We start from the raw sequence: 24,345 nt of genomic DNA on the forward strand, positions 1-24,345 counted from the left end.
GGATCATTATTTTCTATAGTATTTTCACAACTAACAGAATGTTAAACCTTTTTTGACTGGTGCATCAATTGGTCTTTTATAAACAACAGTTTTCAAAATTGTACTGTATCGTCCCGAAAATGCATGAACTATTTGCCACTGAACGTTAAACAACCATCAAAAACGGAGCAATTATAAAACTGAATCAAATTTTCAAAGTGCTCTATTTCTGCATGGATGAAGCAATGACACCACCATTGTCTTAAAGGATGAAGTTAAAAACTTAGTAATTCAAATGAATCACACGTGAAATTTTTCATGTTATTTTCACTGACGTGAACTTTACAAAAATATGAAGGTATTTTTCATGATTTTAATAGAATTAAGATATTATTTGAATAATCTTATTTTAAAATTTTACGTGAATTTAACGTGTACCAAATTCCGGTGATTTATTCATAAACTATTATATTAGATTCACGTGTAACCAACCAGTTCAAGCATGTTTCAAGTATATGCTCGTTTGGTGTGAAAATCAGACGAGATTAATGTTAATTCATGTGAGTGAAATTTCCATGTGCAGGACGAAATAAATTATATCAGTAGAATTTTATATTGCATTACTAGGAAATTTACGAAACCCGACAGGGGAAATGAAAATAAAATAAACACCATTCAGATCCCGACACATAATTGTGTTTTCCATATCTCTGAGTAGCAATAACGTTACATTAGATGTATTCAATAACGTCACACGTTTTCGGTCAAATTCTACGTATATCAATCAACTTTGAAGCCGTTTATCTCAAAAACAAGGATGGTGACATATGAGTTTCTATACGTGTATGGATTCGGTTTGCAATCCTGGATATTATGTTAGTTTTTTTGTTTTTTCCGTATATAAGAACACAGCCATCCATTGGAAAATCTAAAAAGGTAAGCCGAAAAATAGGCATTTCCCCTATATACCTATGTAAATTTGTCGCCAAAATTGACGTTTTCCTATGAAAATACCAAGAAAACAAAAATGGTGACCCCCATTTTTTATTACATATTCCGATGTAACTCGATTCAAAGAACATATGTGCCAATTATTTTGGAAATCGGGAGATATGCCATTCGGTATCGTGTTACCTTAAGGGTCAATTGACAATTTTGGTCATATTAACTTATTTGTAGATCTTACTTTGCTGATCATTTTTGCTGTTTACAGTTTATCTTTATCTATAATAATATTCAAGATAATGACCAAAAACTGCAAAATTTCCTTAAAATTACCAATTAAGTGGCAGCAACCCAACAATGGTTTGTTTGATTCATCTGAAAATTTCAGGGCTGATAGATCTTGACCTAATGAACATTTTTACCCTGTGTCAGATTTGCTCTAAATGCTTTCGTTTTTGAGATATAAGCCAAAAACTGCATTTGACCCCTATGTTCTATTTTAAGTAACGGCGGCCATGTTTTTTGACGGATCAAAAATCGAAGCACACACTTTGTGCAGGATAATCTAAGGAACAATCATGCTAAGTTTCATTCAAATCCATTCAGTAGTTTCAGAGGAGAAGATGTTTGAAAAATTGTTAACGACGACGACGACGACGACGGACGCCAAGTGATGAGAAAAGCTCACATGGCCTTTTAGGCCAGGTGAGCTAAAAATATATATCATCAAACAAGGGAATCCTTTTTTATATGAGCAATGTTTACATATTTAGTGATAGTGTTTGCTGTCCAAAGGTGTTCATATCATATTTAGAATCTGTCAATTAAGAGAATTATAAGCCAAACTGTAGTTTGACACAATTTACAACAATGTGGACAAACAAATATTCCTTAGATGTCCTCTTGGCTTTATATATTATGGCTTAACTGTACTACCACTTTATAGTTTACTTACTGGCAATGGGGCTAGTTTACCATTAACCCGGACACATATACTGGGAGGAAAATTATCATCTTGTTCACAGCTTGTTTCTAATAAACAAAACCTGAAAAATAAAGAAGATAAAAATACTACTCTGATAATAGTCGGGGAAAACTTATCTGCCTGAAAAATGGATGGACAAACTAATGGAATGCCATTCCACTTCATCTTGTCTTACATGGAATACTTTGTCTAAATTGCCACTGATCTTCATGTTAGCTCAGAAAACTGCGGTTTCATCCACAACAACAAGTAACAAATCTACCACATGTAGATAATTCTAATGTTGTCATGGATACAGTCAACATGTTATGACTGAGTTCATGACCCCTGCACTTTCATCACTGCTATACAAACATGTAAGTGGGTAGACCTTTGTAACTGTGTCTAACATTTTCATTATAACATAATAGGAAAGTGCATATAACATCAATCTCTGTTAAGCTGCTGACCAAATATGAAATTGTTCTGTTAGAAGTATTTGAGAAATATGTGACAACATATTTGAAAGTATTGGCAAAAAGGAAGTAGTCATCAGACAGATCTGAAAAGAGTGAACACATTACAGATCATAAAGATCTATCATGCTGCTGATTAAATGTCAGGTCATTCTGTTCAACAGTGTCTGAGAAAACAGTAACAGAACAAGTTAGACAAATGGACAGATATATGAATACTGTGATTGGAATAAAGCTTCTATCATGAGGATATAATAGCACTGTTTTTCATTTATACTCAGAATACTTCCACTAGGTTTTCTAGTTTAACAAGTCATTGATATATACTGTCCCAAGAACCCTGCCAAGTATTATGGTAGTTGGGGTAGGGGAGTTCTTCTATGATCTTTATTTGTAAAGTGTCTAAATTTTGAACTAATCAAATTTTTGCAAGCATACTTTATAATTTGGTAAGGAGAATTTGTGCACTTGTTTTATAACCAGCAGGATTCCAACTAGCTAAGTACCAGCCTATCAAATATTCTATTTAGACAGTGATCGGGAAGGACGTGCGCCCTGCGCCTATAGCGCATATCGACCAGAAATGGCGCATAGAGTGACAAATGTAAGCGCCCACGTGGGGCACGATATTTTTCACTTCATTTCAAAACATTTGGATAACGTCAAATGGATTTCCAATCGTGTTCCGTACCGCCATGTGTGTATACACAACTATGTATGTTCCTTCAATGATAGGAGCACCTATATATTTTAGGGACGTCTCGGGTGTTTTCCTATTGTAATAGAACCATGCGGTTTAATGTCTCAGGTGTTTTCGTATGGTAATAATAGAACCATGCGGTTTAACTGAATACCCAAAAAACGTAATTAACCATCATTCTTGATATAATTTTTTATAAACAACTTTAAATTTGTGAAATTTGGCTAGTAAAGACGAGATTTATCTCAAATTATAATCTTTTAAGTTAGTTTAGCTTGCTATTATTTCTATTGAAAAACCCCAAAGCCTTTTAATGAATATAGTTGGTTCGTTTTGACATTTTGTAGACATCACTTCAGCGAATTGTTGTTTTGTTCTATCAATTAATGATACTCTCTACTGTTAGTCTTGTCATTGTCATGAAGTAATAATAATATAAAGAAGTGCAGAGGAAATGCCAGAAATGTCCTCTGATACGGAACGTCTGGAATAAGTATGGTTTCGACGAAGACCCAAATTACATGTACAAAAAAACATGAACATGTACAAGGCAACAAAACCAGTTTGAATATTGTAAATAAAGGTTATCTTAAATATTGCCCGATTTGGAGGAAGTTAAAATAACTTATTCTATATTCATTGAAATTGAAATTACAAAATCACAGGAACAATATCCATGATATAATTTAAAATCATAAAGGTAAGTACCACCACCTCTTTGCACAAATATACTGATATTTTTTATTTTTTTTACAGTAGTCAACTTAAATGGCCCACTCATTTGACAACATGGCCCATTATTTTTTAAAATGGCCCATTGAATTTATTTCTTTGGGGCCCTGGGCCCATAGTGAAAAAATCCTTCCAGATCACTGATTTAGATTGAAAATAAATGATGGAATAAACAAGAGTGCACACGCTGAAATGTCTCGCCTTCTATACTAATCATTGATATTATGTTGATAGTCCTAAGTATAAAGCTAAGTTTTATAACAATTGTCACATAAACTTAACATTAACCAAGATAACTAAACATAGACCAATGAACCTTGAAAATGAGGTCAAGGTCAGATGAACCATGCCAGGCAGACATGTACAGCTAACAATGCTTCTATACAACATATATAGTTGACCGATTACTTATAGTTTAAGAAAAATAGACCAAAACACAAAACCTTAACACTGTGCAATGAACCGTGAAAATGAGGTCACGGTCAAATAAAACCTGTGCGACTAACATAAAGATCATAAAATATTTCCATACACCAAATACAGTTTACCTATGGCATATAGTATTAGATAAAAAGACCAAAACTCAAAAACTTAACTTTGACCACTGAACCATGAAAATGAGGTCAAGGTCACATGACATCTGCCCGTTAGACATGTACACCTTACAATCGTTCAATACAACAAATATAGTAGACCTATTGCATATAGTATGAGAAAAACAGACCAAAACACAAAAATTTAACTTTGACCACTGAACCATGAAAATGAGGTCAAGGTCACATGACATCTGCCCGATAGACATGTACACCTTACAATCGTTCCATACAACAAATATAGTAGACCTATTGCATACAGTATGAGAAAAACAGACCAAAACGCAAAAATTTAACTATAACCACTGAACCATGAAAATGAGGTCAAGGTCAGATGACACCTGCCAGTTGGAGATGTACAACTTACAGTCCTTCCATACACTGAATATACTAGCCCTATTGCTTATAGTATCTGAGATATGGACTTGACCACCAAAACTTAACCTTGTTCACTGATCCATGAAATGAGGTCGAGGTCAAGTGAAAACTGTCTGACAGACATGAGGACCTTGCAAGGTACGCACATATCAAATATAGTTATCCTATTACTTATAATAAGAGAGAATTCAACATTACAAAAAATTTGAACTTTTTTTTCAAGTGGTCACTGAACCATGAAAATGAGGTCAAGGACATTGGACATGTGACTGACGGAAACTTCGTAACATGAGGCATCTATATACAAAGTATGAAGCATCCAGGTCTTCCACCTTCTAAAATATAAAGCTTTTAAGAAGTTAGCTAACACCGCCGCCGCCGCCGGATCACTATCCCTATGTCGAGCTTTCTGCAACAAAAGTTGCAGGCTCGACAAAAAACTAATGTCATTTTTAATCATAAGAGGTCTTTTCACTTATAGCAAGAATAACTTCTTCTGAAATGTTGCTATTCTTTATGTCAGCTCAGAATACTGCGGTTTCATCCACAACAAGTAACATATCTACCACATGTAGATATGTCTAATGTTGTCATGGATACAGTCAACATGTTATGACTGAGTTCATGACCCCTGCAATTTCATCACTGCTATACAGGGATGTATATAATAAGTACATTGTCATGTTTCAGATAACGATCTGTCTAGTTTTTTTCAATGAAATCAATTCTATAAAACTTAAGATCATGTCTTTGGTCTATAATACATGAGCTTACTTTACTATTTGAAATGTTATAGAATCTGCCCTACTCGTATATAATGACAAAAGCTCCTATTGATTTTTTTTTTTCTAATGTGTATACCCCCATACTACTTTAAGAACGTATTACTAACCGTAACTGTATCTGAGTCATATATTCACATCTAGCACCTGGTCTGAAATCCCTGAAATATCAAATGTACAATAAATAACTCAGTATTTCATAGTAATATTAGTGTCAGCATACTGATAATGCACTCATTATACCATATATTACAGAATATATTACATACTATGTTTTATTTTCAACATTGTATATAGTACAATAATTTTTTTTACCACATATTTTAACTAGTTCTTAAGTAAGAGATTCTAGAAGCTGGAACATATAAAAATCTTTTCGTGACTATTACCGCATTTCAACTAGTTTTAAATAAGAGATTCTAGTCGCTGAACCATTGATACACATTTTCACCAATATTCATATTTTCATCATGCCTCATGTGTTGTTTCTTTACCTTGACATAGCTATATCCTGAGCTTGCTGTGGAGTCAGATGAAAATTAAAATGTGTTTCCTGAAATTTTGATGTTCCTCTAGGAGCTGCAATATAAATATACAATGTTATTCAGTGGAAAATTACTGTACTATACATTCAATAAATAATAACCAAAAGCATGCTGTATCATAATAAAGCAAAGACATTTATGCGTGTTTTGGAATTCTAAATTTTAAATCTTCAACATAAACTTTTCAGTTTTATAGTTAATTTACATTAAAATATAGAGAATTTAAATTGTTTCCTTCAGATGCTATTTCTAAATCTTAAGGTGGCTCGGGCGTATTTGAAGTTTCTATCAGAAGTGCCATATTTTTTGTTATTCTATTCTTTACAGAAAGTGAATCAAATTGGTCGAAAAAAAAATAGGGGGTCACACTCACCGTCACAGACCATTTAAGCTCAAAATTTTACTCTTAAGCAGGTATGTAAAAGGGACCATTTTTCAATGAAATGATACGGAAAATAGAGGTGTTGACATATTTTTATCGGACTATCAAAAAAATGTTCTATGACACTTGGTCCACAAAACTGTCATATAAAAAGCTGAAATATAGCTTCAAAGAATGAGCACAAAAAAAACATAGGTTATCGATAGGGAAAAAAATATATTTTGCCTTAAAACCAAAATTATGGCAGGAAAATAGTAACCAGATGCTCCGCAGGGCGCAGCTTTATACGACAGCAGAGGTTGAACCCTGAACAGTTAGGGCAAGTATGGACACAACATTCAAGCTGGATTCAGCTCTAAATTTGGATTGTGATCAAATAGTTGACACAGCATAGGTTTCTGACACAGAATGAATGTGGTCTAATGAACTTAAAATTTTTGTTTTGCCTTTGAGCAATTCACTATGCTGTTGAATATTAATCCTCTCAAAAAAATGTTTGAAGAAATTTTCTTTCTATTTATGAAAACTGAAATGAGAAAAATTTAACCCCCCATCCCCATTTTTTTTTCACATCCCTGTTTCTCTTTTTCCAAAACTGATCTCAATTCAAATTTCTAATGGAGTTTGCAACAATAACTACTCATTTAAATACATCATAAAATATTAAAATGTAAAATAAAGTGCTTGTTATCACTGAATGGTAAAGATTGTTTTAATTTATCAGTTGCTAGTAAAAGTGAATATAAATTGTATATTGTATAAAACAATCATTTAAGTTGATTCAACTACTATTCTGGACAAAGAAAGATAACTCCAATTGAAAATTTCTTGCTATTGCACAATATTGTGCAATTAGATATTTCTTGCTATTGCGCAATACTGTGCAATTGAAAATATTTGCTATTGCACAATACTGTGCAATTGAAGATTTCTTCCTATTGTGCAATACTGTGCAATTGAAAATTTCTTGCTATTGCACATTACTGTGCAATTGAAGATTTCTTGCTATTGCTGAATACTGTGCAATTGAAAATTTCTTGCTATTGCACAACACTTAATATAATAATTTTGGATCCTGATTTGAACCAACTTGAAAACCCATAATCAAAAATCTAAGTACATGTTTAGATTCAGCATATCAAAAAAGCCCAAGAATTCAATTTTTGTTAAAATCAAACTTAGTTTAATTTTGGACTCTTTGGACTTTAATGTAGACCAATTTGAAAACGGGACCAAAAATTAAAAATCTACATACACAGTTAGATTTGGCATATCAAAGAACCCCAATTATTCAATTTTTGATGAAATCAAACAAAGTTTAATTTTGGACCCCCATTTGGACCAACTTGAAAACTGGGCCAATAATAAAAAATCTAAGTACATTTTTAGATTCAGCATATCAAAGAACCCCAAAGATTCAATTTTTGTTAAAATCAAACTAATTTTAATTTTGGACCCTTTGGACCTTAATGTAGACCAATTTGAAAACGGGACCAAAAATTAAGAATCTACATACACATTTAGATTCGGCATATCAAAGAACCCCAATTATTCAATTTTTGATGAAATCAAACAAAGTTCAATTTTGGACCCTTTGGGCCCCTTATTCCTAAACTGTTGGGACCAAAACTCCCAAAATCAAACCCAACCTTCCTTTTATGGTCATAAACCTTGTGTTTAAATTTCATAGATTTCTATTTACTTATACTAAAGTTATGGTGCGAAAACCAAGAATAATGCTTATTTGGGCCCCTTTTTGGCCCCTAATTCCTAAACTGTTGGGACCTGAACTCCCAAAATCAATCCCAACCTTTCTTTTGTGGTCATAAACCTTGTGTTTAAATTTCATTGATTTCTATTTACTTATACTAAAGTTATTGTGCGAAAACCAAGAATAATGCTTATTTGGGCCCTTTTTTGGCCCCTAATTCCTAAACTGTTCGGACCAAAACTCCCAAAAATCAATCCCAACCTTCCTTTTGTGGTCATAAACCTTGTGTCAAAATTTCATAGATTTCTATTTACTTAAACTAAAGTTATAGTGCGAAAACCAAGAAAATGCTTATTTGGGCCCTTTTTGGCCCCTAATTCCTAAAATGTTGGGACCAAAACTCCCAAAATCAATCCCAACCTTCCTTTTGTGGTCATAAACCTTGTGTTAAAATTTCATAGATTTCTATTCACTTTTACTAAAGTTAGAGTGCGAAAACTAAAAGTATTCGGACGACAACGACGCCAACGTGACAACAATTTACGACCAAAAAATTTTCAATTTTTGCGGTCGTATAAAAATAATACCCAATTTATGCCAAATACGTTTCGTGTGCATTGAAATCCATGTGTGAAATTATGCGAAGTCGAATGGTCCTGATCCACCTTAAAAACTCTTCTCAATGTTTTAAAACATTCCTTGTAGGTTTATAAAATTCTATCGAGGTTTGAAATCGTTTATATTGAAGTCTCATGTTGCACATCCTATAAGCTGAAGACATATTCAGTGATAACCAATCATACACAACGACGATGGAAGTGTTTTAACGACAACAGATAATACTCCACTTATATATCACATGACTTCCTAAATACCTTTAAAACTACTCCATCTTTGAAGACTTGATGCTCAATTTCAAAGTCTCTGTTGATAAACTTATAATTTAATACTCATATGTCATGTACTCATTGATCACATCAAGTTGGTTATATAATTACCTGTATCATATTAGTCTAGAAGATTCAATGTAACTTTATCAATCAGTAGATGTAGTTTGTGAATCATAAGTAACTAGATTTCAGTAGGAACAATATTTAAAGAGGAATAAATATAACAGTGATGTCATACCATATTTGGTCGTGTTAAGTCTGCAATTTTTAGCCAGTAACTAAACAATTTTATCAAGCCAGACGTGTAATTAGAATCAACACAAAAGAAAAAGATGACACCCCAGAAGACTGACAATCTCATTATAATATCTATATATACCAAGACTTGTAGGTTTCATAAGCTCTGCTACTACATCATAAAATGGGAGATGTTTCAGCCTAACATCTGGATGGACAGGGAACATGGACGATTGTGCTGGTGAAACAAGACTGGATCCTGAAGAGTAATCCAAACCACCTGAAGTCAAACAAATAAACATTTTAAATAAATATTCAAATCCATTTCATATTAATTAATTAAGTCAATGTCATGCCTTGCAACAGATACACTCTTCATGCAAAGAACAAATATTTGGTTGTAGGCAGATATTTGTCTCATAAGCAAGCATACCGCTCTTCATTTTTATATTGTAACTTTGAAGGTACCACTCTGTGTGTTGCCAATGTCAAAATTTGGCATTTTTTTTATTTCATCTGGCAACAAATCTTTGGTTTTCATGACAATTTACGGATGACCGTGTTACAGTATTTTGAGAGTTAGCTCAGTTTCTTGCAGTTTCATCCATAGAAACATTTAGCAAATCTACCACATGTAGAAATGTTTGTGTTACCATAGATACAGCCAACATTAATGACTGAGTTCATGACCCCTGCAATTTCATCACAGCATCAGAATTTATTACATCACAGAGGGTTGTGGGTAAATACATTGTATGTACCTATTCAAACATAAACATAATATTATGTCAATGGCCATGTAAAACTAGACATTGTGTTAAAATTGATATTTTTCACAGTGAGTGAGTATGTCTCACATTACAATAAATATGTATATCATAAGGGTCCTTTTCCTCTATGATCGAGAACACATACCGGAATTATACTTCCTTAAAAAATAATCAATAACTCTAAGTTTATAAATATACTTTTATGTTATGTCATGTATGATATATACTAGCCATTGTAACATTATCATAGACCATCATTGCAATACTATGTACTGGCTACCTAGAATTATAAACATGTAATACATATTTAACCCTAATTATTCACATGACTACCTATTATGACTGTTTTATTTGCTTGCACATTGTTGTTAATATAACAGAATCATTTGTGACTGTCATACAAGTGAGAAGTTTCAGTTAGCTATCAAAACCAGGTTTATGCCATGATTTTCTAGATAAGGAAGTGTCTGTACCAAGTCAGGTACCGGTATATGACATTTTTTCTATTCGTTTGAGCTTCTGAATTTACCATTGATAAAGAACTTTCTGTTCAACTATTTTTGTAACTTTACTTTTTAAATAAGTATAATTTAATTTTGGATGTAATGTGTCTTCTGATTGGCTTACGTTATTTTATTATCAGCCCATAGACATAATTTAGTCATGTGACCGTGACGTCATCAACGTTTTTTCATGGTTTTCTACGGTTTAAAATGGAATTTAGAAATAAATTATAAGAAATGACTAATATTTTTTCTGTCTATTTGAAATAACATAAACTAGAGGCTCTAAAGAGTCTGGCTAACCTTGGTCTATGTGAATATTAAACAAAGGAAGCAGATGGATTCATGACAAAATTGTGTTTTGGTGATGGTGATGTGTTTGTACTGAACATTCTTGCTGCTTACAATTATCTCTATCTATAATGAACTTGGCCCAGTAGTTTCAGTGGAAAATGTTTGTAAAAATTTACAAATTTTATGAAAATTGTTAAAAATTGACTATAAAGAACAATAACTCCTTAGGGGGTCAATTGACCATTTTGGTCATGTTGACTTATTTTTAGGTCTTACTTTGCTGTACATTATTGCTGTTTACAGTTTATCTCTATATATAGCTATCTATAATAATATTCAAGATAATAACAAAAACAGCAAAATTTCCTTAAAATTACCAATTCAGGGGCAGCAATCTAACAACGTGTTGTATGATTCATCTGACCAATTCAGGGCAGATAGATCTTGACCTGATTAACAATTTCACCCCATGTCAGATTTGCTCTAAATGCTTTGGTTTTTGAGTTATAAGCCAAAATCTACATTTTACCCCTATGTTCTATTTTTAGCCATGGCGGCCATCTTGATTGGATGGCAGGGTAACCGGACACATTTTTTAAACTAGATACCCCAAAAGTGATTGTGGCCAAGTTTGGATTAATTTGGCCCAGTTGTTTCAGAGAAGAAGATTTTTGTAAAAGATAACCAAGATTTACGAAAAATGGTTAAAAATTGACTATAAAGGGCAATAACTCCTAAAGGGGTCAACTGACCATTTCAGTCATGTAGACTTATTTGTAACTCTTACTTTGCTGAACATTATTGCTGTTTAAAGTTTATCTCTATGTATAATAATATTCAAGATAATAACCAAAAACAGCAAAATTTCCTTAAAATTACCAATTCAGGGGCAGCAACCCAACAACGGGCTGTCCAATTCATCGAAAATTGGACGACGGACGCAAAGTGATGAGAAAAGCTCACTTGGCTCTTCCGGCCAGGTGAGCTAAAAATGTGGTCAAACTGTTAAATAACCTGCTTCGCGCATTATTCAGTGTGAACCAAATTTTTTGTTATTTTTCCTAAGACAGAAAAAATATAACAGTCATTCCTTAAATAGAAGAAGAATTTAATTTTGGATGTAACACATCTTCTGATTTGCTACCAATGTTTTGTCTATCAGCTCATAGACATAATTTTGTCATGTGACTGTGACATCATCAATATGTTTTCATGATTTACTACGGCTTATTATGGAATTATTGCAGATTTAATATATCTGTTACAAGCATCTCATCAGATAAACAAGGGAAACAATCTGAAATCATGTCATACATATACAACACATAACCAATATCCTAATTGGATTTTATACCAAACTGAAACATGTGAAACTGGAAATACTGGTGAAATATATAATGAACCAAACATGTAGTTCTGTGAAACTGGATCCCCGAAATACAGGTGAAATATGTAAGGAACCAACATTGTAACCTGTCACATAGAAATAACATGCAAGGACTACAATGCAAGCAAAAGATAGGTTAATCTAAATACCAATGACAACAGAAACTTAATTATCTGACTGACAACAATTCTATATCCTCATATATTACCTTATATGTATATCATGTATATGAATACTTATTACATATAGCACAATTTTGAAAACTTCTTTAACTTTTGGTCATCTATCTGCATTTTAAGCATGTGAATCAAAAAATGAACAGACTCTGCAACAATTTTATGAAAGTTTCCATCAAACACAAAATATGCATTTCAATATTGAAATTATTTGCAAATTAAAAAACAATAACATAAAATGAAGCAGAAACTATACAAGGAAACAGAAAAAGGTTGATGAGTTTAGAAATTATAGATTTTAACTTCTTCCAATTGTTGTAACTTATACAGATAGAATTGATGCGAAGCTTGCCAGGTAACTATATACTTAAGCCGGGTGGAAACTACATGCATATAATAAATAAATTAAAATAACACAAATAATCAAACTATCAAATATATAATTTGTAATGCAGTATGAATTTTATTTTTAATTCTAATTCATGTCAATATATGTTTAGTGCAGCATATTAGGTGAATGATTAAAGTGGCACAAAAAGAAATTTAACATTCTCAGTTAAATATAACACAATCTTTAATTCTGTGCTTTTGTTGAAATTACAGAAAGAACCCTTTAATAAATCCTGCAAACATGCTTAGAAACAGTACTTATAAGGATAACTGTTCATGAAATGCAGAAACTTTAATCAGGAAATTGATAAATTTTGTTTATTGAAAATGTACTAACTCCCTCAAAATTAGTTCTCAGCATATATAAGAAAATTGGTAGTAGTTACCAGTCTAATCTAAATTACAACATAAAAATTGGAAGACATTCATAGATGCTTTAATGTCATTTGAAGTCATTATATAAAGAGAGAAATAAATGGGAAATGTGTCCATTGGAATGCATATCATATAAAGTTATAATGAGACATAACCAAAGATTGGTAAGAGTGACCCTACCCAAATTTGTTTTTGATCTGAGTTATTTAAAGATGTAATAGGCATTGTGTATAAGTTTCATAATATTTACTCAAGGCAAACATAAGTCAGAAAGCAAAAACGAAAATTTTTAGCAATTTCTCAATCTGTTAAGGTACATAACTCAATAACAGAAAAAGTGAGGCCACCAAAAAACAAACTTGACCTGTTTTTTGTGGTAAAAACATTGCACATAAGTTTCATAACATTTGTTTGAGGCAAACTGGAGTTACATAATGTAGAGAATAGAAACAAATTGAGGGATGTACGTACAGACAAAGTGTAAACCTTTTAAATACTCCCTTCAGTTTTTTTATGAAGGATTCTGACTGTAAATTAAGTCAAAAGTAAGATATATAGAACTTATAATGAAACTATTTTGTGAAATAAATTGGTAGAAAAAACAAATCACTGAAGCTGAAAAGAAAATACAACATAAACTAGATATCAAGACCACAATTCAGCGTTGATATAGTTACTATAGAAAACATATAAAACTGAAAGATAATTAAATCATGCAGTTTCTATGTGACAGTACAAAGTTAGGCAATAATCACCTCTGTAATGGTGTCCAGTTTCCAGTTTCACTACAAAATTCAAAAGTTATCCCATTTGAATTGACAAAATGTTACAATTTTATTTTCTTGACGTCTGCTTGTTAGAGAATAGTACTGAAAAATTCCATTGAATACAATGGTAAATTCAGTGTATTCAAATGGTATACTTTGAAATTCAACTTGAAACAACAAAAAAGTTCATGCTTTGTGCCCTGTAAATAATAACTTAAACAGATGTTATCAACAACCCAGTACCAAGTTTACCATGTTTCATATCATGTTCATCCTTCGCTGTAAATTAAAACTGTGTAATGATATTGAATTTGGAGAAAAACGTCTCCGTATAACGGTTTTCAAACTGAAACATGAACTTACTACTAGACTTTTAGCTTCAGTTAAGTTTTTGACAAATTCACAGATACATGTATTTTCTACTTTTGATCTGCTTGACAAAAAAGCTTTTTTCTCAAAAATGTGATATCACACATTCATTTACAAATTATACATGATCTATGTAACACAAATGAGAACATGTATTTCTATCTCTCATACATACCAATTTTGAATTGTATTGTAAAGTTTATTTTAATACAGCTATTCATAGAAAAAGTTATAAATAAACCTACAAAAACCATATCCTATTGGAAAAGAAATAGACATGCATGTTTATATTGAGAGTTTTAGAAATAAAAGAGGACTTCCTCTTACACAGAGGTCTTCATTTCTATGTTTTAAATACTGATCAAAACAAAGACAACTTACCGAACCAGTTTGGTGTATAAGTTGTATTACTGCCTATAACAGAATATAAAACTTTTATGTCTACCTTATACTGTGATGATGCAATATATATCTACTCATCCAGTAAAAGATCGGGACAATATCCACGCAGTAAAAGATCAGGACAATATCCATTTAGTAAAAGATCAGGACAATATCCACACAGTAAAAAATCAGAACAATATCCATGCAGTTAAAGATCAGGACAATATCCACACAGTAAAAGATCAGGACAATATCCATCCAGTAAAAGATCAGGACAATATCACCCCAAGGCAGGTGCCCATAAAATTAATGGCATGAACCATACTAATTCAATTTTTTGCAAGTATAAATACACATCATGTGAAAGCCAAGGACAATACACATCAACTAATATGCAAGGGCAATTTCGTCCAGAAAAGGTAGACAAAACCCGTACAGAAAAAGGCAAAAACAATTCCACTCAGTTAAAGGCAAGGACTCTTCCGTCATTGTTAAAGGTAAATACAATAACCATCAAGTAAAAGGCAAGAACAATTAATCCAGTGACAGACAAGGGCAATACTAATCCAGTAAAAGGCAAGAACAATTTATCCAGTGACAGACGAGGACAATACTAATCCAGTAAAAGGCAAGAACAATTTATCCAGTGACAGGCAAGGACAATACTAATCCAGTAAAAGGCAAGAACAATTAATCTAGTGACAGACAAGAACAATCCTAATCCAGTAAAAGGCAAGAACAATTTATCCAGTGACAGACAAGGACAATACTAATCCAGTAAAAGGCAAGAACAATTAATCCAGTGACAGACAAGAACAATACTAATCCAGTAAAAGGCAAGAACAATTAATCCAGTGACAGACAAGGACAATACTAATCCAGTAAAAGGCAAGAACAATTAATCCAGTGACAGACAAGAACAATACTAATCCAGTAAAAGGCAAGAACAATTAATCCAGTTACAGACAAGGACAATACTAATCCAGTAAAAGGCAAGAACAATTAACCCAGTTACAGACAAGGACAATACTAATCCAGTAAAAGGCTAGAACAATTTATTCAGTGACAGACAAGGACAATACTAATCCAGTAAAAGGCAAGAACAATTAACCCAGTTACAGACAAGGACAATACTAATCCAGTAAAAGGCAAGAACAATTTATCCAGTTACAGACAAGGACAATATTAATCCAGTAAAAGGCAAGAACAATTTATCCAGTTACAGACAAGGACAATTTACCGGTAATCTAGTAAAAGGCAAGAACAATTTATCCAGTGACAGACGAAAACAATACTAATCCAGTAAAAGGCAAGAACAATTTATCCAGTGACAGACGAGGACAATACTAATCCAGTAAAAGGCAAGAACATTTAATCCAGTGACAGACAAGAACAATTTATCCAGTAAAAGGCAAGAACAATTTATCCAGTGACAGACAAGGACAATACTAATCCAATTAAAAGCAAGGACAATACCAATGTAGTAAAATGCTAACAAAATGTAATGCCTATAAAATTTGTCAGACATACATTGTAGTCGGACACTTTCTGTAGAAATTCTTGTTTGAGACTTGTACAATATCTTTACTTCTAATCTTGTATATGATATTATTTGGAAATATACAGACTTAACTCGTCTTTTTAACCTAAACCTTTATTTTTTAATTAATGCATAAAAACAGGTACATAATAAAATTGACAATAAAATAAGAACAGAAAAAGCACTGAGGTCTGTATACTAATTAAATAACACCATAAAAGTACAAGCAAACACATCATAAAAGAACTGTCACAGTTACTGAAAGCTCAATTAATGCACTGCTGTTATGAAGTAATGTTGCCTTCCATAAATAATTAAAAAAAAATCATTAATAACTAATTTTTTAAAATATAGATATTTTTTTCTGGATCAAAAAGGTCCATTATATTGGGTGTATATCAAATTTTGTAATTCTAGAGGTTTTTTTTTCTATTCAAAACATTAGAAAACAAGAATGTGTTCATAGTACAGGGATGCCCCAATTGCACTATCATTTTCTGTGTTCTGTGGACCATTAAATTTGAATCAGAACTCTAATTTGGCATAAAAATTAGAAAGATCATATCATAAGGAACATGTATACTAAGTTTCAAGTTGATTGGACTTAACTTCATCAAAAACTACCTCAACCAAAAACTTTAACCTGAAGCCGGACAGACAAACAAACTGAAGAACAGATGGATGAAAGGATGCACAGACCAGAAAACATAATGCCCATAAATGGGGCAGAAAATGAATTTCACATCTGCTACATGTACAAGTACATTCTAAATATTACTCTAAGAATTTTAACATTTGTTTCTATAACAATTTCATGTACATGTATTAATATCATAACAATCTCAGAATGGTATGATTATAATTATTAATCGGATATCAAAAGGGTGAAATTCTCCTGTCAAAAGGGTTAAAAGTCTTTCTTATAATTGTAAGCAGTCTTCACGCTGAGTGGCAGCCCTGGCAGCCCAGGCTTATAAAATTGCTCTCAGGCCTGTAAAAATCATATCTACAGGCCAACAGAATCTAACTAAAAAATTTCAAAAATTGAGCTCCTGGCCTGTAGATTTAACAGTTCATTGTGAAGACTGGTTAGGCCAAATAAAAAAGTATGTGTGGTTCCAGTTACATCTGAAAAAAAGTTAGGGTAGGTAGGTAAGGTTTGTTTTTCATTTTGTGTGTTTTTTTTTAACATTGAGTCTTTGGGAGCAACATTCTGACTTTTAACAGTGCTTAATGAAAAATTTGTAAGGGTTCCACGGAACCCAGTGTCTCGCCTACTTTTGCTGTTAATCGCAGACTCAACAAAAATGAGGAAAAACATCAATAAAAATTTATAAGTAAAATACCGAAAAAGTGAATTTTTTTTTTACAAAATTTACTTCTGAATAATATCTTATGATCAGAAACAAGCTTTTGTCTAAGTTTGGTAGAAATCCAGGATAATTTAAGAACATTATAAAAATTTTAAAAACTTAAACCACAGAGTAAATGTTTTGTTTCTGGCAAAAAAACTAAGTCCATTTATAAGTAAAATACTGAAAAGTGGAAATTTATTTTTACAAAATTTTCTTTTTGATACTATCTTATGATCCTAAACAAGCTTCTGTCCAAGTTTGGTACGAATCAAGGATAGTTTATGAAAGTTATTAAAATTTTAAAAACTTTAACCACAGAGTGAATGTAATGTTTCCTCGCAGAAAAACTAAGTCCATTTATAAGTAAAATACAAAAAAAGTAGAAATTTATTTTTACAAAATTTTCTTCTTGATACTATCTTATGATCATAAACAAGCTTCTGTCCAAGTTTGGTACAAATCAAGGATAGTTTATGAAAGTTATCAAAATTTTAAAAACTTTAACCACAGAGTGAATGTAATGTTTCCTCGCAGAAAAACTAAGTCCATTTATAAGTAAAATACGGAAAAAATGGAATTTTATTTTTACAAAATTTACTTCTGGATACTTTCTTATGATCATAAACAAGCTTCTGTCCAAGTTTGGTAGAAATTCAGTATAGTTTAAGAAAGTTATTAAAATTTCAAAAACTTTAACCACAGAGTTAATATTTGTGGACGCCGCCGCCGACGACGACGGAATGTAGGATCGCTTAGTCTCGCTTTTTCGACTAAAGTTGAAGGCTCGACAAAAATGACAATAAAATCTTTAGAGGCTATTTTTGAGGCGAAAAAGTAGGGAAAGTAGGGTACATGAACCACACATATATTTTTATTTGGCCTTATAAACAATTGATTTTCTATACGTTTACTTTTTCCCAAAAAGATTTGAAATTTAAGGTCAACCCAAAAATATGACTCTTTCAATTTTTGTACTGTTATGATTTGTTTTGGGTTATAAGACAACAACATGCTTCTTCCATCACCAATTATACATAGACATAAAACTTACTGCTACTAAACATAGGACCTTCATCAGACTTCCCAGGTGGCTTCCTCCTGTTAGATGAAAAAATTTGACTGCAAAGATAACAAATGATTCTGCTCAAGGATCAGATAATGTTCTTCTAAATTTATAAATATTGGAATAGAACGAAAAAGACAACAATCTAATATAAATACATATTGGAATTGAACAAATAAGACAGCAATCTAACATTACAGTATATTTATATGGTTTCTTTATAATACTGAGAAATGGAACATTGCCAGTGGTGGTCATACATTTTTTATATATTATATGTTAAATATCTATATATTTTTCGTTATTTGCAGAGTTGGATGCTAACTTTATAGGTAACTTTTTTTTAAATCCTGAGGATTCAGCTTGGATAATATATTGTAAAACAAGCACCGGTCTATTGTTGATGACTATGTTGCCTACTTGAATGCTTTTGTGTTGCTGTCTCACTGTCTTATACCCCACACCTTTCGTTGAATCCATTTCAATACTTATCGTCCTTCCCTCCGCCTATATCACCCTGCTCTGTTGCTCCTTAATTCTCGTATCAAGACTTCAAAACGAGACCAGGCATTATCAGTGACGTCACAATGTGAGAGGAGAAGTTATCAGCGACGTCACAATACGAGAAGAGACGTTATCAAGCTTGCTTTTGTCAAGGGTAAAAACTGTCTTATGGAGAAAGAAACGACCAGTGATAGAACGATAAAAAGATAATCGGGTTTTCTTCGTATAGATATCGTAAAATATCAGCCGCTCGACACAATGTGAAACTTTTTAGCTCGTTCGCTACGCTCACTCGCCAACAAGGTTCACATTGTGGCTCGCGGCTGATATTTTACGATATCAATGTGTAGAAAACCCGATAATCTATACATATAATTCATTGTCATCAGATTGTCTATAAACACTAAAGAAATTCTTGAGGCAGTGAAGATGAAACTGATCAGTAAATATTTTGAATTTCAGCCAATTTGTTTCAGTACAGTATTGTAAGTCATTTTGTATAATACACATAGCAAGTTACATGTAAAGTTAGTATGATTTCATGAATATTTTACAAATTGTCTAAATATAGAATAATGCCTGAAACATTCCTACAAACTATTAAATGATAAGACCAACACAGGTATAATTTTTTTCAGACCTATATAATTTGTTTGTAAACTGTACTTCAGATGGGTGATTAACAGAATGTTCACTTACTTGTATAGTTCTCTGATTTTTATCTGTATAGGTACTGAGGCACCTTTCTGTACAAGTTGTAAAGCTCTTTGCATGAGCTCTGTTTTTCTTCCTGTTTTATTTCGACCCGCATATCCTAATAAAACTTGTAGTTCAGACACCCTGAAGCTCATAACCATTTGCTAGAAAAAACAACATTGAAGATACGTATGTTACAAAGGATACGTTGCTATTTATTCTGGTGATGATAAATCCGGGACTCATTCCATTTCAGAATTAGGGGATCAATTCTCAAGGCATTAGTCATTGTTAGTGATGAATCTTGTATTTTGAGATAACATGAAGGCAGTTTTTAAAACATTGATGTTTTATAAATTGAATTGAGAATGGAAATGTATCCATCTTTAGATGTACATGAGTGAATCAACAACAATCAGCAATATTCACTGGACCAAATAAAATTTTTATAAATAAACTCAATTTTTTGCTCATTGTTCAAGGTCATGAATATAGTATCATCACACATACATTTGTACATGTACATGTGTTTACTTCTATGTCATCTAGTCTCTTTTAGAGATTTGTCTCACGGACAATGATCATAGCACCTCTTCATTGTCCAGGGTTTTTTAATTTGTTGGTTTACGGATCTGCCAATCCTATTTTTCCAATTTGCAGAATAAAAATAAAATTGATGTTTTAAGTCCCGCCAACCCTGACAAACATATTATCCTTGAAAAAAGAATAAATATTATTTTTTATGAAACCAAATGAATAAAACACTAACGGAATTGATAACACTTTGTGTTGTGAAAAAATTACACTTCAAAAATAATCCGTATTCTGTATGTTATAAACATATCTAAAAATAGACAAATCAATCATAACTGACCTTGAAATGTTGTTTGCACAAAAAAGTTTGCAGAACGAAAACCTGTGCTTACAACCGTTTACACAAATAGTTCGTTTTTGTCATCATTCCTTAAGATGCATTATCTCATATAAAAATGGAAAATCGACTTGTCCAAACATGGACGACATCAGGTTAAAGTACTAAATATAAACAAATCATTTGGAACTTTCTTGTTTCATAGGTTATTAAAAAAAATATCGTCCAATGGATATTAAAATTGGGAAAGCATAATTGACAACTGATGAGCCTGATATTCCCGTTTTTCCAGTGGAGGAGTCTATTACTTTTTTGACACGAATGTTGAAACTTATTTTTGTATGACATGTTTGCATTGTTTTCTTTATCATTTTTTATTTAGAAAAATATTTGTTTTGGGCCCCCTTTGGGCCCCTTATTCCAAAACAGTTGGGACCATCATCCCCAAAATCAATCCCAACCTTCCTTTCGAGGTATTAAACCTCCTTACTAAATTTCATACAGATCCATTCACTTAAACTAAAGTTATTGTCAGGACACCAAATGTGTCTTCGGACGACGCAGACATACCATTATACTAACGTAAAAAATTTTTGCGGTCGTATAAAAATGCTTCTTTTTTGGCCCTTTATTCCTACATGTTCCAGGACATTAACCCCACACTCAATCCCAGCCTTCCTTTGTTATATGGAACCTTGTGGTACAATGTCAGAGAGATCCATACAGTTACACACAAGTAAATGTCCCGAAACTAGAAAACTGCTTGTAGTTGTGGTTCAATTTCAAAGATCCATACACTTATGTCAATGTACACACAAGATGTTGTCTGGAAACTACAACCAGATGCTTCACAGGGTGCAGCTTTATATGACCGGTTGAACCCTGAACAGTTGGCGCAAGTATGGACACAACATTCAAGCTGGATTCAGCTCTAAATTTGGATTGTGATGAAATAGTTGACACAGCATATATAGGTTTCTGACACAGAATGAATGTGGTCTAATGAACTTAAATTATTTTTTTAGCCTTTGAGCAATTCACTATGCTGTTGAATATTAATCCTCTCAAAAAAATGTTTGAAGAAATTTTCTTTTTATTATTTATGAAATCTGAAATGAGAAAAATTGAAACACCCCTCCCCCCCCAATTTTTTTTCTCACACCCCCTTTCCCTTATTCCAAATCTGATCTCAATTCAAATTTCTAATGGAGTTTGCAACAATAACTACTCATTTAAATACATCATAAAATATTAAAATGTAAAAAAAGTACTTGTAATCACTGAATGGTAAAGATTGTTTTAATTTATTAATTGGTAGTAAAAGTGAATATACATTGTACATGTATATTGTATAAAACAATGATTTAAGTTGATTCAATTGCTATTCTGGACAAAGAAAGATAACTCCAATTTTCAAAGAATATTTTATAAAAACTGTGCAATTGAAAATTTCTTGCTATTGTGCAATATTGTAAAATTAAAGATTTCTTGCTATTGCACAATACTGTGCAATTGATGATTTCTTGCTATTGCACAGTACTGTGCAATTGAAGATTTCTTGCTATTGCGCAATACTGTGCAATTGAAAATTTCTTGCTATTGCACAATACTTAATATAATAATGTTGGACCCTGATTTGGACCAACTTGAAAACTGGGCCCATAATAAAAAATCTAAGTACATGTTTAGATTCAGCATATCAAAGAACTCCAAGAATTCAATTTTTGTTAAAATCAAGCTAAGTTTAATTTTGGACCCTTTGGACCTTAATGTAGACCAATTTGAAAACAGGACCAAAAATTAAGAATCTGAATACACGGATAGATTTGGCATATCAAAGAACACCAATAATTCATTTTTTGATGAAATCAAACAAAGTTCAATTTTAGACCCTTTTGGCCCCTAATTCGTTGGGACCAAAACTCCCAAAATCAATCCAAACCTTCCTTTTGTGGTCATAAACCTTGTGTTAAAATTTCATAGATTTCTATAAACTAATACTAAAGTTATTGTGCAAAAAACAAGAAAAATGTTTATTTGGGACCTGTTTTTTGCCCCTAATTCCTAAACTGTTGGGACTAAAACTCCCAAAATCAATCCCAACCTTCCTTTTGTGGTCATAGACCTTATGTCAAAATTTCATAGATTTCTGTTTACTTATACTAAAGTCATTGTGCGAATACCAAGAAAAATGCTTATTTGGGCCCTTTTTGGTTCCTAATTCCTAAATTGTAGGGACCAAAACACCCAAAATCAATCCCAACCTTCCTTTTATGGTCATAAACCTTGTGTTTAAATTTCATAGATTTCTATTTACTTTTACTAAAGTTAGAGTGCGAAAACCAAATGTCTTCGGACGACGACGACGCCAACATGATACCAATATATACAACCAAAAAATTTTCAATTTTTGGGGTCGTATAAAAATGCTTGTTTTTGTACCCTTATTCCCGAACTTTTGCTACAATCATCCAATAAATAAATCCCATTGGGCCAACCTTCCTTTTGTGGTACTGAAAATTCTGGTAAAATTTCAGAGAGATCTGTACACTAATCAACTAAAATTATTGTTCAGAAACCTAATGTGTCTTTGGACGACCACACAGACGACATCATAAGTATTGTATGATTAAAAAACAATTATAATTAGTAACACTTCACTAGCTTTCAACCATCAACAAATATTTTATTCCAAAAATTTGTATTTAAGTAACATACAATTATCATATGCAGTGTTCCATAATTCACAAAGGAGTAGGTTCAGTGTGAACCCTTTTTGGCCCCAAAATATAGCAGTTTTACATAATTGTTTAAATGTAAACTTTTAGTTATTTTTAGTTATTTTTTGGAAGGTATAATGCCTCTGCTACATAAATATGGGCTGTTTTTGGCAGTGCAAGGCACATATATCGGGTACTTGCATCAATAAGTCATGCTAAATTACTGAAATCTTCACAATTTCAGCATTTTAGTTAAATTTTAGACAGTTTCCGTCTCAAATGAAATTGGCCGCATTCGTGTTCATTCTTGATATTGAAATGTAAGTTGTGTTTAATGATAATACATAACATTTATAAAGGTCGAGGATGAGCACGGATGAGGCCACTTTCATTTTTGACAAAAACCATATGAAAAGTGACAGTTTTTGGCATATTTAATAGATTTTTCAAATTTAGCTAGAATCGGAGCGTTTTTAATGAGTGAATCAGTTAAAATCTTCCACAAAAAATAATTGAATCAATTGAAATGGACATTCAAGTGTTTAAAAAGTGTCCAAAATCTTTTGTCAGATAAACTTGAAACCTGAGGCCAAAACAGGTCATTACCGGACCTACTCCTTTGTATCTTATACATGTACCTTGTCATGATTGTAAAATGGGATTTCCTGTAAAAATTTTATTACATGTAAGTATGATCAGAAATACGAACATGCACCAATAACCTTCCAAAAAACTTACCTTTATTTATATATTTACTATTTTATATATATATATATTCAAACATTTAGAAACAAATTTACATACAATGTCCATTTTCACAGGTAACATTTTCCTCATATTATGTTAAAACAAAAAAACAAGTTCAGT

At 32.1% G+C, this 24,345-nt stretch overlaps 1 protein-coding gene across 10 annotated transcripts in view; it reads right to left on the reverse strand.

The window, feature by feature from the left end:
- Positions 1–24,345, reverse strand: part of LOC143071886 (E3 SUMO-protein ligase PIAS2-like) — a 39,388-nt gene that overhangs the window by 14,381 nt on the left and 662 nt on the right. Inside the window, exons 2-9 of one of the 10 annotated variants that reach the window (XM_076246538.1) lie at positions 19,891–20,051; positions 18,676–18,722; positions 14,727–14,759; positions 13,965–13,994; positions 9,457–9,594; positions 6,044–6,128; positions 5,660–5,710; positions 1,880–1,970 (exon numbers count right to left, since the gene is read on the reverse strand). In XM_076246538.1, coding sequence (XP_076102653.1) covers positions 1,880–1,970; positions 5,660–5,710; positions 6,044–6,128; positions 9,457–9,594; positions 13,965–13,994; positions 14,727–14,759; positions 18,676–18,722; positions 19,891–20,051 — 636 coding nt within the window. Of the gene's footprint in view, positions 1–1,879; positions 1,971–5,659; positions 5,711–6,043; positions 6,129–9,456; positions 9,595–13,964; positions 13,995–14,228; positions 14,256–14,726; positions 14,760–18,675; positions 18,744–19,890; positions 20,052–24,345 lie in introns of all 10 variants that reach the window. The other 9 variants (XM_076246537.1, XM_076246544.1, XM_076246545.1 and 6 more) reach the window with 9 other exon arrangements.

This window comes from Mytilus galloprovincialis, chromosome 4 (assembly GCF_965363235.1).
Source record: "Mytilus galloprovincialis chromosome 4, xbMytGall1.hap1.1, whole genome shotgun sequence".
Taxonomy (NCBI): Eukaryota; Metazoa; Mollusca; class Bivalvia; order Mytilida; family Mytilidae; genus Mytilus; species Mytilus galloprovincialis.